The sequence below is a fragment of the Mustela putorius genome, unplaced genomic scaffold (genome assembly GCF_011764305.1).
Source record: "Mustela putorius furo isolate JIRA1106 unplaced genomic scaffold, ASM1176430v1.1 tig00000145_pilon_pilon_pilon, whole genome shotgun sequence".
NCBI classification, from domain to species: domain Eukaryota; kingdom Metazoa; phylum Chordata; class Mammalia; order Carnivora; family Mustelidae; genus Mustela; species Mustela putorius.
In genome coordinates this window covers 38,683,993-38,700,564 of record NW_025421294.1, presented here as the reverse complement: position 1 = coordinate 38,700,564, position 16,572 = coordinate 38,683,993, and the positions used below count along the sequence as shown (strand labels likewise).

At 38.5% G+C, this 16,572-nt stretch overlaps 1 protein-coding gene across 8 annotated transcripts in view; it reads left to right on the top strand.

Moving 5' to 3' along the window:
• The first annotated feature begins 14,124 nt into the window (after positions 1-14,124).
• RANBP17 (RAN binding protein 17) overlaps positions 14,125-16,572 on the top strand; it is a 314,839-nt gene continuing 312,391 nt past the window's right edge. For 6 of the 8 annotated variants that reach the window (XR_001181445.2, XR_006605410.1, XM_013062142.2 and 3 more), the window contains exon 1: positions 14,199-14,344. Coding sequence is in view for 5 of the 8 variants with exons in the window: in XM_013062142.2 (XP_012917596.1) it covers positions 14,327-14,344 (18 nt within the window). In the remaining 3 variants the exon portion in view is untranslated. Of the gene's footprint in view, positions 14,345-16,572 lie in introns of all 8 variants that reach the window. The other 2 variants (XM_013062214.2, XM_045075612.1) reach the window with 2 other exon arrangements.

Below are 16,572 nucleotides of genomic sequence, written 5' to 3'. Positions count from 1 at the left end.
CATTATACCCCAAAAGAAACCTCACTCCCCTTAGTCATCACCCTCCAACCCTCCCATCTCGTCCAGCCCTAGACAATCACTAATCCACTTTCCTAAACTGAACATTTCATATAAGTGGAATCATACATTATGTGGTCAATTGTGACTGTCTTCCCTTAACATGATGTTTTCAAGTTTCATGCATGTTGTAGTTATGTGTCAGTATCATTCCTTTTTATTAGAATAATATTCCTTTGCATCTATATATCACACTTTATCATTCTTCAGTTGATGGATTATTTGGGTGGTTTCCATTTGAGTAGAACTGCTGTATTAACCATTTGCTAAACTTCCAGACTGTTTTCCAGAGCATCTTCAACATTTTACATCCCCACCAGCAGTGTATTAGGGTTCCATTTTCTCCACATTCTTGCCAATGCCTGTAATTATCTGTTTTGTTTTGTTAAATTATAGCTATCCTCCTATGTGTGAAATGCTATCTCGATAGGCTTTTCATTTGCCTTTCGCAATGGCTCATGATGTTGGGCAACTTCTCATGTGCTTACTGGCCATCTGTACATCTTCTTCATGGGAATATCTACTTAGATCTTTCGTGCCTTTTTAGTTGGGTCATTTGTCTTTTTATTATTGATTTGCAATAGTTCTTTATATATATTCTAGATATAAGCCCATTATCACATATGTGGTTCCTCTTCCCCCCCGTTATTTTCCTATATTTCTTTTTCACCTCAACATTCCCCACCCAACTTGGTACAACATCTTCACAGCTTTATTCTTACCAGGTCTTCTAGAATTTTTAACAATTCTTTTTCCCATCCTAAAAGACAGGAGCTTCTGAGTAAGTTTATAATGCAAGGTTTCTTTGTCACTGGGATTCTCCTTTCCATGCTTCTTAAGTTCTACATATATTTTTGTCACAATTTTGGCTAAAAGTCTACCATTTGAGTAGGGGAAAAAAAAACCACCTCAGTTATTTGTGCCAATTGAATTTATACATGCACAAGTTATTTGCAAAAAAAAATTATTTAAACACGAAAGCCATTTTTTTTACATAAATTTCTCACTCGAATTTGTTTTCTTATACCTTCTGTTATTTCTTTGCCTCCTCAAAAACAGAGAATTTCACTCAAAATAATGTCACTTGTGGTTGTAAAATTTCACCATGTGTAGGGTGGAAGAAAAAGGCAGACAAAGTGGTCCTTCCTGGTGATAATGGATGTATTTCAATGCACGTATCTGAGTTATTTGAACAGTACACACAGGCAGTCAATATAGTTGTTGATGATGTTAATGAACTCTTTCCTCCAGATCACATTTTAAGATTTAAGTTTGAAATATTAAAATGTTTCCACTGTTATCATATCAGGCAATATAATAATAAATCATATATTCAAGGTATTCTATTTACAAAATCATTCCACATGTATGATCTCATAGATAGAACTTGGAGGTCCACACACGGTAACAGAGGAAAAGGATGGAAGGGAGAATGTAGTGCTACTCAAAGTGTGGCTCAGAGACCACAGTTACGGGATTATCTTGACACCTTGGTGAAAGGACCAACTACAGGTCCCAACTCCAGTCAAAAAGGATCCAGGATATAGGGACTGTGTCTCACAAATCAGCCTTTTAAAATAATTGTTACAGATGGCCCCAATTTATGCTCAAGTTTAACAATCACTGATAGAGTTAAACAAGTAAACAAATAAACTGCATAATATGTTTCAGAATAAAAAGACCATGAGCAAATCACTTAACCTCTTTGACCTTGTTGTCTCACCTTCTCAGGAATGTCTCAGGATTATTTAATAATGAATATATGTCAGTCACTCAGTGCATTGCCTTGCCCGGAGTAGGCACTCAATAAAGAGTAGTTACCTGTTTTTTAAACCACACCTCTAGGGCATTCTCAGAATAATGGGTGGAGACAGAATTTAGTGAAAGAAACAGTGTATGCAAAGCAGTGAGGAGAATAATGTCCTGCAGATCATTCACTCCAACTGTGCAGAGGGCCTGAACAGGAGTAATAATAAATTAATCTGGAAAAGAAGGATTGGGCTAGGTAAGAGGACCCTATGTTCATAATACAGAGTTGGGGTTTTTCACAGTAAGCCATGAAGCCATTGAAGGGTTTTTTATTCTATTATAAGAATTTAGGGTTACTTATTTTATTATAAGAATTTTCTAGGGGCGCCTGGGTGGCTCAGTGAGTTAAAGCCTCTCCCTTCGGCTCAGGTCATGATCCCGGGGTCCTGGGATCGAGCCCCACATCGGGCTCTCTGCTCAGCAGGGAGCCTGCTTCCTCCTCTCTCTCTCTGCCTGCCTCTCTGCCTACTTGTGATCTGTGTCAAATAAATAAATAAAATCTTTAAAAAAAAAAAAGAATTTTCTAGCATCATCAAAAGTAGAGAGAACAGTATAAGAAAGCACATTACTCAGATTCAGTTATTACCAACATTTTGCTACATTGACTTGTCCAATTCTTTTTTGTTTTGCTTTTTTCTTTGCCAAAATATCTAAACGCTATCCCCAGATTTCATATTCTTTCACCTTCCATCCCTCAGTATAGGTCTATAGAATATATGACACTTTCATACACAATCACAATTCCTTTATCATAACTAAAAAGCTTAATAGTATTTTTTTGGCATCATCTACCACCCAGTCCATAATTTTCACATTTCCCCAATTGTCTAAAAAATGTCCTTTTATAGTCAGTTTTTAAAAATTAGGCTCCAGGGTCACCTGAGTGGCTTAGTTGGTTAAACATTTGCCTTTGGCTCAGGTCAAGATCCCAGCATTCTGCGATCTGGGATAGATCCTTGCCTCAGGCTCCCCGCTTGGTCTCAAGTAAACAACCTAATTTTACATTTTACTTTTACATTTCAAAGAACTAAAAAAAGAACAAACTAAGCCCAAAGCCCAGCCCACTTCTTCCTTTCCTCTGCTTGTGCTCTCTCACTTGCACTCTTTCTCTCTCTTTCTCTCAAATAAATAAATAAAATCTTAAATAAATAAATAAATCAAGCTCCAAACACAGTCTTTACATCACAGTTGGTTATTTGGTTTCTCAAATCTCTTTAAGCTAGAAAAGTGCCCTCACCCATCCTTACTTTTTTTTTTTATGTCATTGGCTTATTGCAAAAATCAGGTGATCTGTTTACATAAAATACTACAAGTTCTGGATTTATCTGTGGACTCCCTTAGGAGTGGTGATAGACACTTAACTTATTTTTCTGTTCCCCCATACTTCCTATTAGTTGATGTTTTCTCTGATACTTATTTAGAGTTAGGTTCAGCATTTTGGGCAAGTGCCCTTCATGGGGGTGTTGTGGACATCCTCTTGCATCACAACAGAAGCATACGAGGTCTGATTGTCCTACTTTCAGTCATGCTAATATTGGTCAGTTGTTTAAGGAGGTAAAAGCCTGATCTCACTGTGACAAATTTCTCCATCATCATTCAAAAAATAATCTTAAACCAAATGAAGATTATTGCCTAAATCAATTCTTTATTAGGGGTTACATAGCATTAATTCTATGTTTATAGATTGGAATTTGTCTGTAAAGAATTATTCTGGATGAAATAGCATTACAGTAATAGTAGGGGACTTGTATACCCCACTTACAGCAATGAATAGATCATCCAGGGAGAAAATCCATACAGAAATATAGGACTTAAACTACATGTTAGACCAGATGGACTTAACAGGTATGTATGGAACATTCCATCCAATAGCAGCAGAATACACATTCTTCTCAAGCACATGTAGAACACAAAACAAGTCTTAATGAATTTGAGAAGATTGAAATAATATCAAGCACCTTTTCTGACCATGATACAATGAAACTAAAAATTAATTATAAGAATAAGACTGGAAAATTTCCAAATACATGGAGATTAAACAACATGCTCCTGAACAACCAATGGGTCAAAGAAGAAATGAAAAAAAAATTTAAAAACATTTTGAGACAAATGAAAATGGAAACAAAACATACCAAAACTTATGGGCGGCAAAAGGACTTCTAATGTGAATGATTATAGCCATAAATGCCTACATGATGAAAAAAAGAAAGATTTCAAATAAAAAACCTATAATTTTACATTTCAAAGAACAGAAAAAAAGAAAAAACTAAGCCCAAAGTTAGTAGAAAGGAGGAAGTAGGGGCGCCTGAATGGCTCAGTGGGTTAAACCTCTGCCTTCAGCTCAGGTCATGATCTCAGGGTCCTGGGATGGAGTCCTCATCAGGCTCTCTGCTTGGCAGGGAGCCTGCTTCCTCCTCTCTCTTTCTGCCTGCCTCTCTGCCTACTTGTGATTTCTCTATGTCAAATAAATAAAATCTTTAAAAAAAAAAAAGGCGGAAGTCACAAAGAGGAGAAATAAATGGAAACTAAAAAGACAACAGAAAATATTAATGAAACTGAGAGGTGGTTTTTTGAAAATATAAGCAAAATTGACAAATCTTCAGCTTAACTAGCTAAGAAAAAAAGAGAAGGCTCAAATAAATAAAATCAGAAATAAAAGAGAAGACATTACAACCGATAGCATAGAAATAAAAAGGATCAGAAGAAACTACTATGCACAATTGTACGACAATAAATTAGATAATCTTTAAGAAAAGGCTAAAATCCTAGAAACTTAGAGCCTGCCATGAATGAATCATGAAGAAACAGAAAATCTGAATAGACTAATCAGTAGTAAAGAGATTGAGTCATTAATCAAAAAACCCCCAACAAAGAAAAGTCCAGGACCAGGTGATTTCACTGACAAATTCTGACAAACGTTAAAGAATAATTAATGCCAATCCATCACAAACTCTTCCAAAAACTAGAAAAGGAGGGAATGCTTCCAAAGTCCTTTTATGAGTATCACCCTGATACTAAAGCCAGACAAAGATGCTATAAGAAGGGAAATTACAGGCCAATATCCCTGATTAACATAGATGCAAATATTCTCAACAAAATATCAACAATCTGAATTCAATAATACATTACAAGAATCATACACTATGACCAAGTGGGATTTATTCCAGGGAGGCAAGATGGTTTAATATATGCAAATCAATAAATGTGATACACTACAGTAACAAAATGAAGGACAGAAATTATATGATCACCTCAATAGATACAGGAAAAAGCATCCGACAAAAAATTTTCATGATAGAAAACTCCACAAACTAGGGATAGAGAAGATGTACCTCAGCATAATAAAGGCTATATATGACAAGCCTATATCTAACATCATGCTCAATGGTGGAAAGCTGAAAGCTTTTCTTCTAAGATCAGGAATTAGACAAGGATGGCCATTTTCACCACTTTTCCTCTAACATAGTACTAGAAGTTGTAGCCACAGCCATTAGGCAAGAAAGAGAAAATAAAGGCATCTAAATCAGAAAGGAAAAAGTAAAACTGTCTCTATTTACAGATGGCATGTTATATATAGAAAACCCTTAACTCTCTACCAAAAAAAAAATGTTAGAATTAATAAATGAATTCAGTAAAGTTTCAGGGTTCAAAATCAATACACAAAAATCAGTTTTATTCCTATACACTAACAACAAGCTATCAGGAAAAAAAAGTTAAGAAAGCAATCCCATTTACAGTAGCATCAAACAGAATGCAATACTTAAGAATAAATTTAACGAGGTTATTGAGAGATCTTTCATCATGTAGGCACTTGTGGAGATTACAGGCCAGTTGTCTTGTAGAATGTCTCTACATTTGAGTTTGTCCAATGCTTCCTCACAGTTAGAGTCAGGTATGCACCTTTTGCAAGGCTATTACAGAGATAGTATTGTGTTCTTCCTATTGCATTGTGTTAAATGGCACATGATTTAGATTTGTCCCATTATTAATGTTATATGCATTAATCATTCAATTAAAGTTGGCAGATGACAGACTTCTGGGCCAAAAAGTTATTTTTTTTAACCTTCTAATTAATTAGTATTTTGTGAGGAACTGCTGTGAGACTATGTAAACTTCCAATTTATTCATTTATTCACTTCTATTAATATGTACTAATTCTAGTATATTATTTAGGTTTCTTATTTTATTCAGTGAATTTTAATCTATTATAATCATTATTTGTTTTGATGCCTGAATTGTTCTAGATTTGGCAAGTGGAAGCCCCTTCAAGTTTTCTCCATGTTCTTTTGACATATCCCCTTCATTCTTTGAGGATTTCCTTACTTTCTTACACCTCAAGATGTTCCAGATTTATCTTGTACTTACATGCCTTGATGTGGAATCAGCCATTTTTCCAAGGAGTCCTGGTTCCTGTGAGTAGAAAATAGTATTTAGAAGCCAAGTCCTGAATGTTAGGTGTGCTCATTATTATTTCAGTCTTGCTAACCTCAGGCATTCTCAGTAGAGATATACATGCACACATACATACACACACACCTACATTTATTTCTATATTTATCTCTATATAGTGAAAATGATGAATTTTCAGTGATATTTCCAATCCAACACCACAGAGTTTATTGTAGTTATCCCCCTTTCCATATTTGCAAAGCCCTTCTCCTACAGTGAGAAATTTGGTTTCCATTATTCTTAATATATTTATTTATTTTATCAACTCCCTAGTATGTAACCAGTTTCCCAACTCCACTTCTAACTCTGCCCTGGGGTGGTTATCTTTTTACCCCTACTTGGGCTCTGATACCCTTTATCAGGGTACCACTGTACATGAAAGCCCTCCTCACCTTGCTCAGGCTCTGAATCCCCACATCTAGCTTCCCTCACCCACGTTGCTGCACAGATGTCTTTCTCAGATCTGTTAAGCTCTAAAGTCCTGCACCATCCCCCTCTTCAATGCATGGATACCCTCTTCATGCCACTGGGGCTCTAAATCTCTACAATGGGCTAAAACTCTGCATAGACGTCTTCTTCCCCTGCTGTCTCTGACACCCCAAGAAGAACCAGATCACTCTCATGCATAGTCACTCTCTTCATCCCATTCAGGATCTGATACCCTTGTCAACCAGCCCTCCTACACAGAAGCTCTTTTCACGTTTCTTGTCCCACAGAGACTCCACCAATCTTCTTTTGCAACAATTGGTGTGGACTGTGCTCCACTCTGTTAGATGGCTTTAGGACTATCCCAGAGCATGCATTAATACTTTCAAAAGTACTCTAGGTGAAAAATAAACGATATGGTCAATGTATATATAAGTCAACCTGGAAAAGTGTTTTTAGGAGCAGTATTTTATATATCTGAGGGACAAATTTTTGTCTTTTCTACTTTTTCTAGTTATAGAGAATTCTAATAGTTCATTTAATGAACTAAAATTATTGCTGTTATATATGTTTTATTTTTAATAATGAAAAAGAGTAGACAAACACAAATTTCCTTCGGTAGAGGACTGATTAAATAAATGATTATATGACATACAACAGTGAAATATTAAGGAGTTCTTGAAAAGAAATGACATGGATCTATGATACTGACATGAAAGATACCTAAAATACATCAAGGTGTAAAAATCAAGGTGTAAAAATCAAGGTGTAAAACAGGATTATAGCATGATCTCATTTGTATGAAAAAAAAAAAAAGTTTGCCCACATATTTATGTGCAGAGACAGAGGCTTGGAAGGACACATTAAATCAAGATGGATTAGTTTTGAGCAGCTACCACTCTTGGCAACTTTCACTTTTTGATTTTGTATAATTCTGTACCACTAGATTTTATATAAAAATCATGGATTTCTTTTATAATCAGGAGAAAATAAAAGAAATACTCTTAAAAATAAGTTGCTACAATTGAAAAGGACTAAATGTGGGCATCAGTATTGACTCATCTTCCCTAAGCTCCTAAGTATGGCATAACCTAACCTGGGGGCTGGTTTTGAATGTGTGTTGGGGCAGGGGAGATATGAGGCAGAAGAAAGGAGAAAGAAAAGGTGATGGCTTGGTTTTCCTTGAGCTATTCTTAAGCTCTTTCATTTTTTTTTATAAGAGATTTGCCTGGTCAGCTGTGTATCCTCACGGTAAATTTAAAACATAAGTCTTGGTGAAAGGAAAATGTTGACCCTTAAGGAAAGGACTTAGGTTTTAAGAAATGGTTTAGCTCTTGCCTACTCAAAGTAATATTAGTATGTGAGGGATCTAATTGTATATCTTAGTCCAAATTAGTTTCACCCTAAAAACAATTAAAGAGTATTGCTTTCATGGAGAAGGACTAAATGTATTTTATAGAAATGTTTTTGAAGAAAGTGCTAGAAATGGGGAAATGCTTATTTTTAAAATGAGCTATTGCCAGGGACAGCTCTTTTTTCTTGTCCTATTCTCCTATAATTTACACATTTTATACTCTCCGTTTCAATTTAAGACTGCATTATTTTAAAAAATCACACACACACACACACACACACACACACACATACACACACACACAGAGTTTCCCTTATATCAAAAAAGATTTGTAGCAATAGAGCCCGTCTGATCAAACTCACCTTTTCCAAATGTCCTTTACCCATATATATGTGGCTTCCACCAGCACTTTTTTAAAAAGTGCTTCTTTAGTGAGCATTAACAGTAATCTGTTTAGGTCTGGTTTTTTATTATATCACAAGTTTTTCTCGGATTATAAAAATGAATAATGTATATTTTAGAAAATCTTGAAAATGAAACATGAAGAAGAAAAAAATCACCTGTTAATTCCACGACTCATTAAGAGTTAACATTTGTTCGCATTCTGTTCCATTTTTTTCTATGCCTTCTTTCATTTCATTTGAATGGTGTACCGTTCCATTTTGCCCTTTTTTTTTTTTTAAGATTTTATTTATTTATTTGACAGAGAGAGATCACAAGTAGGCAGAAAGGCAGGCAGAGAGAGAGAGGAGGAAACAGGCTCTCTGCTCAGCAGGGAGCCTGATGTGGGACTCGATCCCAGGACCCTGAGATCACGACCTGAGCTGAAGGCAGCGGCTTAACCCACTGAGCCACCCAGGCGCCCCATTTTGCCTTTTATACTTAACTTCTTAACATAGCATTTTCCACAGTTCTACAAAACTCTATAAATACAATCCTTAATGTCTGTATAGGATTCTGCCATATGTTGTACCATAATTTACTTAACCTTTCCAGCTTTCCCCCATTATAAATTATGCTTTAACAAATACCCTCACATATAAAACTTTTTTTTGGCAGTTATTTTCTTAGAATCACTTTCTTGAAGTTGGGTGAAGATGATAGATATTTTCAAGATTCTTGGTACATATTACAAATCGCTTTTCAGAATGTGTATACTACTTTATCCAATAGCACTACATGTCAGTGACATTTTATTATGAGGGTGCTTAGAGATAATGTTAAGGATACATAGTTAATATAATATTATTATCTTCCTGAGGTAATCAATGCTTTATTATTATGTGGAAGAATTAATAAGCAAATTATATATATATATATACACATTTATATATATAAATGAAAAATGTTAGTTTTTATTTGTCAAAATAGCATTATTAATACATAGCAGTATACTTTTGTTACTGCCATTACATTAAAAGTGTAAAAGTGAAAAATAAGGGGCCCCTGGGTGGCTCAGAGGGCAAAGTCTCTGCCTTCGGCTCAGGTCATGATCCCAAGGTCCTGGGATCAAGCCCTGCATCGGGCTCTCTCCTTGGTGGGGAGCCTGCTTCCTCCTCTCTCTCTCCACCTGCCTCTCTGCCTACTTGTGATCTCTCTCTGTTGAAAAAATAAATAAAATCTTTAAAAAAAAGTGTCAAATAAATTAAACTAAAGTGTGTACAGTTTTTAGTATAGGTATAATAATAAAGACCGCAAAATAACTCCTACTTATACCACCAGAGGAGAAGAAATTTTGTTACTCTGGTTTCACACTGGATATTTAAATAAACAGAGTTTAAGGTTAATGTCTTGATAAAATAGAAAAGTTGAAACTAACCAATATGAAAGAAATATATACAAATAAACACATTTTAGACAGCTGTTGTGTGTTGGAGGGGTTTTATATAAATTTGAATTTTTTGGACGCATTTTTCTCTTGTTTCTCCCATTTGCCTGCCTTCTGCTGGTATTAAACTTACTGAGGTATTAAGTAAACTTATTAAGTGTATTTAATAAAATTATACTTTGTAGAGCAAATTAATGAAGGTGTGCACTAATGTTTCCTGTTTTTGCTTATATTCCTACTAAATTAAATGATTGACCATAGGTTTTATATTTTACGTTTTGATAATGTAAGAATTTTAGTTGGAGGGGCGCCTGGGTGGCTCAACTGGTTAAGCATCTGACTTTGGCTCAGGTCATGATCCCAGGAGGGCCCTGCGATAGAACCCTGCATAGGGCTCCCTGCTCAGTAGGAAGCCTGCTTCTCCTTCTCCCTCTGCCCTCCCCCCAACTTGTACTCTCTGGCTTTCTTCATCTCTCTGTCAAATAAATAAATAAAATCTTAAAAAAAAAATTTAGTTGGCTATTTTGAAAGGTTTTGTATTGTTTTGTTTTTGTTGTTATTGTTGTTGTTGTTGGTGGTGGTGTTTGTTTAGTTAGTTGCTATTTTGAAGTTTCAGTCCCACAGTTCAGCCCCACAGTTCAGGCCCACATAAGCCCTGTTATAGAAACAATAAATAACAAATCAAAACTCAAAAGACGTTAGGTGAATTTCCCAAGGTACCAGAATTACAAACGTTAATTGAATTTCCTGAAAAGATACAAAGATCAAATATCCATTTGTCTTTTTTAGAAGGCTAGTTGACATAGAAGAAGATATTTTAATTCCTAAGAGCCCTAAATGTACCTCCTTTAATTGAGTTTTGTAATAGAAATGAATTATTTGACATCCTGGAACATCTTTTGTACCAGTTTAAAAAAAATTCTTTTTTAAAGATTTTATTTATTTATTTGAGAGAGAGAGAGAGGGAGATAGAGAGAGTAGGGGCAAGGAGAGGGAGAAGCAGACTCCCTGCTGAGCAGAGAACCTGATTCAGGGTTCTATCCCAGGACCCTGAGATCATGACCTGAGCCAAAGGCAGTTGCTTAACTGACTGGACCACCCAGGTGCCCCTTGTGATAGTTTTAATAGCTGCAGGGACACAATTCTATCTTAAATTTTATTAATTGACAAAAAAGATATGGAGTTGTATGCATATCTTGTTAGAAAATCAGGGAAGGGAGAGTTCATTATAAACTGAAATCTTTAGAAGTCACTCAAATTTAAAGGGAAAAAAGAATTGGTTTTTCCTTTTCTGAGTTACCTTGTAAATCCACAGAATAGTCAGCTGCTGTTCTTATCACAACCTTATATTTGTGCCAAGGATAGTCTGGTATGGGGAAAGAAAAAGCCGAATGATCAAATCTCAAGAAATTGTTCCTCTTGTAATGGCTTAATTTTTGAGGTAATAGAAATGCTACTTTAAAACAATAACTTTAAAATGTGGACTGGGATTCAGAAGTTAGACAATAGGCAGTTAAAATAACAGAGTATTGTGTGGCAGATACAATAGGGATGGCAGAAATCAACACTGGTGCTAGGGATTAAGAGTCACAAATGAGACTGGATATTAAAAGTCTTAAAGCATGGACATAGAAGTTAGAATATAGGAATCAAAAACTTTGGGATATAGGAATCATAAATGGCAGAATGAGGAAATTAAACATTTTCAAGTTTAGGAGTTGGGTTATGGGGACAAGGATTCATGTGCTCGGGATAAGCTCTGTAAATCAAGGACGAAGAATGGGAGATGCAAACAGTCTGATCATAATGGAGTAGTTTATGTTGAATTAGACCTCCCACTTAAATCAATTATAAAAACAGGACAAACACACACAGAGATACACACTTTTAACAAATATGTTAATATATTACATATATAATAGATATAAATTTGATAATTTAATGTATATTAATGGCACACACATGTAACAATTGCTAGAAGGCTCGAGGGAAGAACCTATAAAGACAAGACTTGATTGGCTTAACTCTGGAGAGCAAGAAAGCACTGAGGGCAAGGACCACATTCAGGTCTGTTCCCACCCATGGGGCATTTTGAATTACCACAGGGGTAACTGAGCTAAATAGATAGTAGCATTCTCTGTAGGCTAGGAACAGAGATGGGAGTTTAGGAACAAATGCAGCTAGGATGTGAAGGACACAATTCTAGAGAGAAGAAAATCACAGAGATGTGAGCTCCAAAATCTGTGTATAAATTCCCTTTAAATCACCAGTAAAATTTTAAGACATACATGCACAGGAAGAGACTTTAAGGGACTGAGCAGAATAGCACCTGAAGAGGTAAACAGAGATTTTAGCATAGTTTCACAGAATTGGGGAAATGGGGATTAGAGTTCAAGGCCCACAAGGTAGAGGGGTCTTGGAAAATATTTAGGCTTTCAAGATCTATTAAGATTTATTAAGAACCATGACCTAGGAATAAGGGCAAACCTGAAATAAATTTGAATTTAAAAGCCTAAGACCAAGTCCCAATCAGATTAAGGTGATTCACTTGTATTCTGTCTGCCTACTACAATAAGAAAACTTAATCCTCTTTGGAGAAAGCTGGTATCATCCACAGTCTCTACAATTTTTCTATTACACTGTCTGACATTTAGTAAGAAATTATAAGGCATGCTTAAAAAATAGGACCAAATGCCGAAAGCTGGAAGGGCTCATAGGTGATTCAGATATTGGAGTTATCTGATTGGTGCTTTAAATTATATGATTAAAATGTTCAAGAAAATAGAGGAAAGAAAGATAAACAATTCCACCAGAGCCTTAGAATCTGTTAAACGAATGGAAAGGGAAAATGAAAATGAAAATTCTGGACCTGGAAATATTATAACTAAAATTAAGATTCTGATAGAGGGGTTGTGTAGCAGCACTAAGACACAGCAGAACACAGTTTCTACTGACTGGGTGACAGGCCAGTAAAAAAACATGCGGATTAAAACACAACGAGAAAAAAAAGACAAAAAATACAGAAAAGAGTGTAAGAGACATATGGAATACTTAAAAAGATCTAATGTAGATGTAACTGGAGTTCCAGAAAGAGAAGAGAGAGAAAGGAACAGAAATACAGATAATTTTCAAAAACTGATAAAAATATCAGATTTCATATTTAAGAAGCCTTAGGAATCCCAAGCAGGATAACACACACACACACACACACACACACACACACAGAGTTACATCACACTCAAACTACTGAAGACACAAAAGAAAGAAAAGAAACAATTTAAGCCAGCCAGGGGTGGGAGGAGATGTATTACCTTCAAAGGAGCAATAGTCAGACTCATGGCTAACTTCACAACAGAAACAATGACACCCAGAAATCAAGGGAAAAGACACTTTTTTTTTTTTTTTTTTTAATGCTGAGAACATTTTTTTAAAAGACAAAATGGAATTCTATACCTAGCAAAACTATCCTTATAAAAGATACAGGTATAAAGTTGTATTCATGTTAACAAAGGCTGACTTTGTCACTAGTAAACCTAAACTATAATTAGTATTAAAGTAATTTTTCACACTGAAGTACAATGCCTCCAACTAGAAGGGTCAATCTTCAAGAAGAAATGAAGAGCACCAGAAAGGAATAACTTTGACTTACTTTTGTTCAAATAAATCCTCATTCCAATAGAATCATTTGGTGTAAAATAAAATTCATATTAAATGAAATATAGGCAAGAAGTAGTAATAGGCGAGCTAGAATTTTACAACTTAACACATGTAGACACTGTCATTTCAATTTCAAGCCAAATAAAGTTAAAAAGAAAATGGAAGTTGGACTCTGGGAGTCAGGGGTCAAGAACAGCAAGCCGCTGGCATGAAGGAGTCAAAGATTATGGCAGATTGTGCATGGCAAGTGGGTGTTCAGGGAACTAGAACAGTTACGGAGAGGGGGGCATCAGAAGCTGTGGCCATAGTTGTGCTGCAAGTCTTCAGGATCAACAGAATTTGCGGAAGATGTAAGAACCAGAGGTCATGGCTGACAGTTGAGTTGTGGTGGTTGTGTCAAAGGAAAGATGTCAGAGGTTACGACCCACCTGAGGTAGCAGCATCGGTTCAAACTTCCGTGCTGGGGGCGGTTGAGATTCCCGGCTCCCCAGGCCCCGCCCCCTCGGGCCTACCTCCACCCACTCCCCACCCCCCAGCCGCGCACCGCCTCCGTCACCCCGCCCCGTCCCGTCAGGTCCCGCCCCGTCCAGCGCTTCAAACGCAGGGGCCGCACGGCCGAGGCGACGAACGTGCCAGCAAGCCAGCGGCGCAGGGACCCCGCGGGCGGCTGGGGCTTCCGCGGTGCCCGCCTCCGCTCCCTCCCCTCGGGCGCTCGGGGCGGCCGGCCGGCGCCGCCTCCCGGGAAGATGGCGCTCCACTTCCAGGTCAGTGCGCTCTGCACCGCGGGCCTCCGCTCCGCCGTCCCGGGAACCCGGCGCGACGCTGCGGTCTGGAGACGGAGGGCGGAGGACGGCGGCGGAGGACGCCGGGCCGCTGACCGGCGCCTTGGAGCCCCAGCTCCCGCCCCCGCCCGGGTCGGAGACTCGGGCACTGGCCTGGGCTGCCCACCCCGGGCCCGGGCCCGAAGAGGGGATGGCCCGTGCCCGGGGGTGGCGGGTGGAAAGGCAAGGGGTCAGGTTCGGAGCTCGCCCCTCCGGGGAGGTGCGGATGCTGAGGACCCGCTACGCTGGAGCCCGCACTCCTTGCGCGGGGCACTATGCGAAGGGCGGCTTTGGCGGCGCCCAGGCAGGTGGGAGCCCCACCAGGCCGACCAGTCTTCCCGCTGTGTCCCTGGCCAGCGTCTGCACGGTGGGGATGCAGTTCGAGAGGGGGCCAGGGTCCCCCGAGGGAACGGCGGCAGCGGTTGGATTTTTAATTGGCTAGAGCGGGCAGGGGCTGTATCTGTAGGGAGTTGCGGAGTGCTTAGCAGCCGCTTTATTGGAGGAGGAAACCGGGGCAGCGTGCCGGAGGCGCGCGGAGATAAGGATGGGACGCGTGCTTGCGGAGGAAGGCTCACGTATTTTCGGGCTGCACTGGCATGTGCATCCAGTTATTCATTCAACAAACATTTATGGAGCTCCCCACTGTGTCTCAAGCATTGTGCACTGTTCAGGGATAAAGGATTACATCATCTTATCATCCCTGCCCTCATAGAATTCACTGATAATTACAGTACGTGCGGAAATGATACGGTAGAATTAATCACAGGATATCATGGGAACATTGAAGACGAGCAGTCAATCGCGCGCGCGCGCGCGCGCGTGTCCGTGTGTGTGTGTGTGTGTGTGTAGAAGTGAGGCAGAGCTTCTCTGCTTCTCGGTGGAGATGCTTTGAGTTTCCGTTCGTCCAGTTATATACGGAGTTCCTACTTTGCTAGGCATGGAAAACAGCTCTAGCAAAACTGTCATTTCTACTCTCAGGGAACTTGCAGTCTAGTAGGTCTTGAATTTTAGGAGCCAGCCAGATGAAGAGGAGGGGAAAGAGTACAGAGGCAAAAGGACCAAGTGAACGATGGTGAAGAATTGTGGAAGAACATGGCGCACCCTGTGGGAAGTTTGGTCTGGCTGGAGCATAAGGTTCATGTAAAATGGAAGAGAGAAGGGGAGGCTGCTCTGGATGGTGGGAATGACCTCGGAGGGGTAGTCAATTTCATAATGAGGTGACTGTCTCTATGTGTCACGTTCCTCTTGTAGACTTCTTTGGACTACCTGTGGTCATACTGACTCATTTCTTATTTACTGATTCTTCCAAAGGATATTTTCTTTCCAACCAGCCACTCAGGTAATTGAAAACTCCAGGATTTATACACCAGGAAGTAGTGAGCCCCACACATTACCTTTAGACTCCTCGCCATTTCTAAGGGTGTCCAGGTCAAAATAATGTTATTTGTTTCCACTTTGGTAAACAGGAAATTTTCACAGGAAGAATCTTACCGGGAGGTCCTAGGGATTGTAAATAGGTAATCAAGTATTCATAGCTCAGGTGTGATCTTGAGGGTAAAGACTGGTGGAAGTTTGGAAGTTTTCAGGCTTAGAAAGATGATGCATAATAGTAAATCCCTCAGTCCCGGAAGACTTCTTCATACTTAGAGTTTGGAAAAGTTAGCTACTAACACCAAAACTACCTATATTGGTTTTTCAGGAATGTATTTCACAGCAGCTTGGAAGTGTAGTTGGACAAATAAAAGTTCATACGGTTTTGAGAGCCAGAAAAAAGCTCTGAAACTTCTCAGTTTGAAGTATTCCTACTGTATGAGACCATATTTTCCAGTTCACTCTAGGAGCATTTATTAAAAATGATAACCAGTACCTAACATTTTGACTTTTCACAGGGGCTTTTTTTTTTTTTTTAAGATTTTATTTATTTATTTGACAGCCAGAGATCACAAGTAGGCAGAGAAGCAGGCAGAGAGAGAGAGAGAGAGGAAGCAGGCTTCCTGGGGAGCAGAGAGCCCGATGCAGAACTCGATTCCAGGATTCTGGGATCATGACCTGAGCCGAAGGCAGAGGCTTAACCCACTGAGCCACCCAGGTGCCCCTCACGTGGGCTTATTATTGATTTTGAGCCGCACAAGTGATTTGAGAGGTGTGTATATATGTACATATATACATTT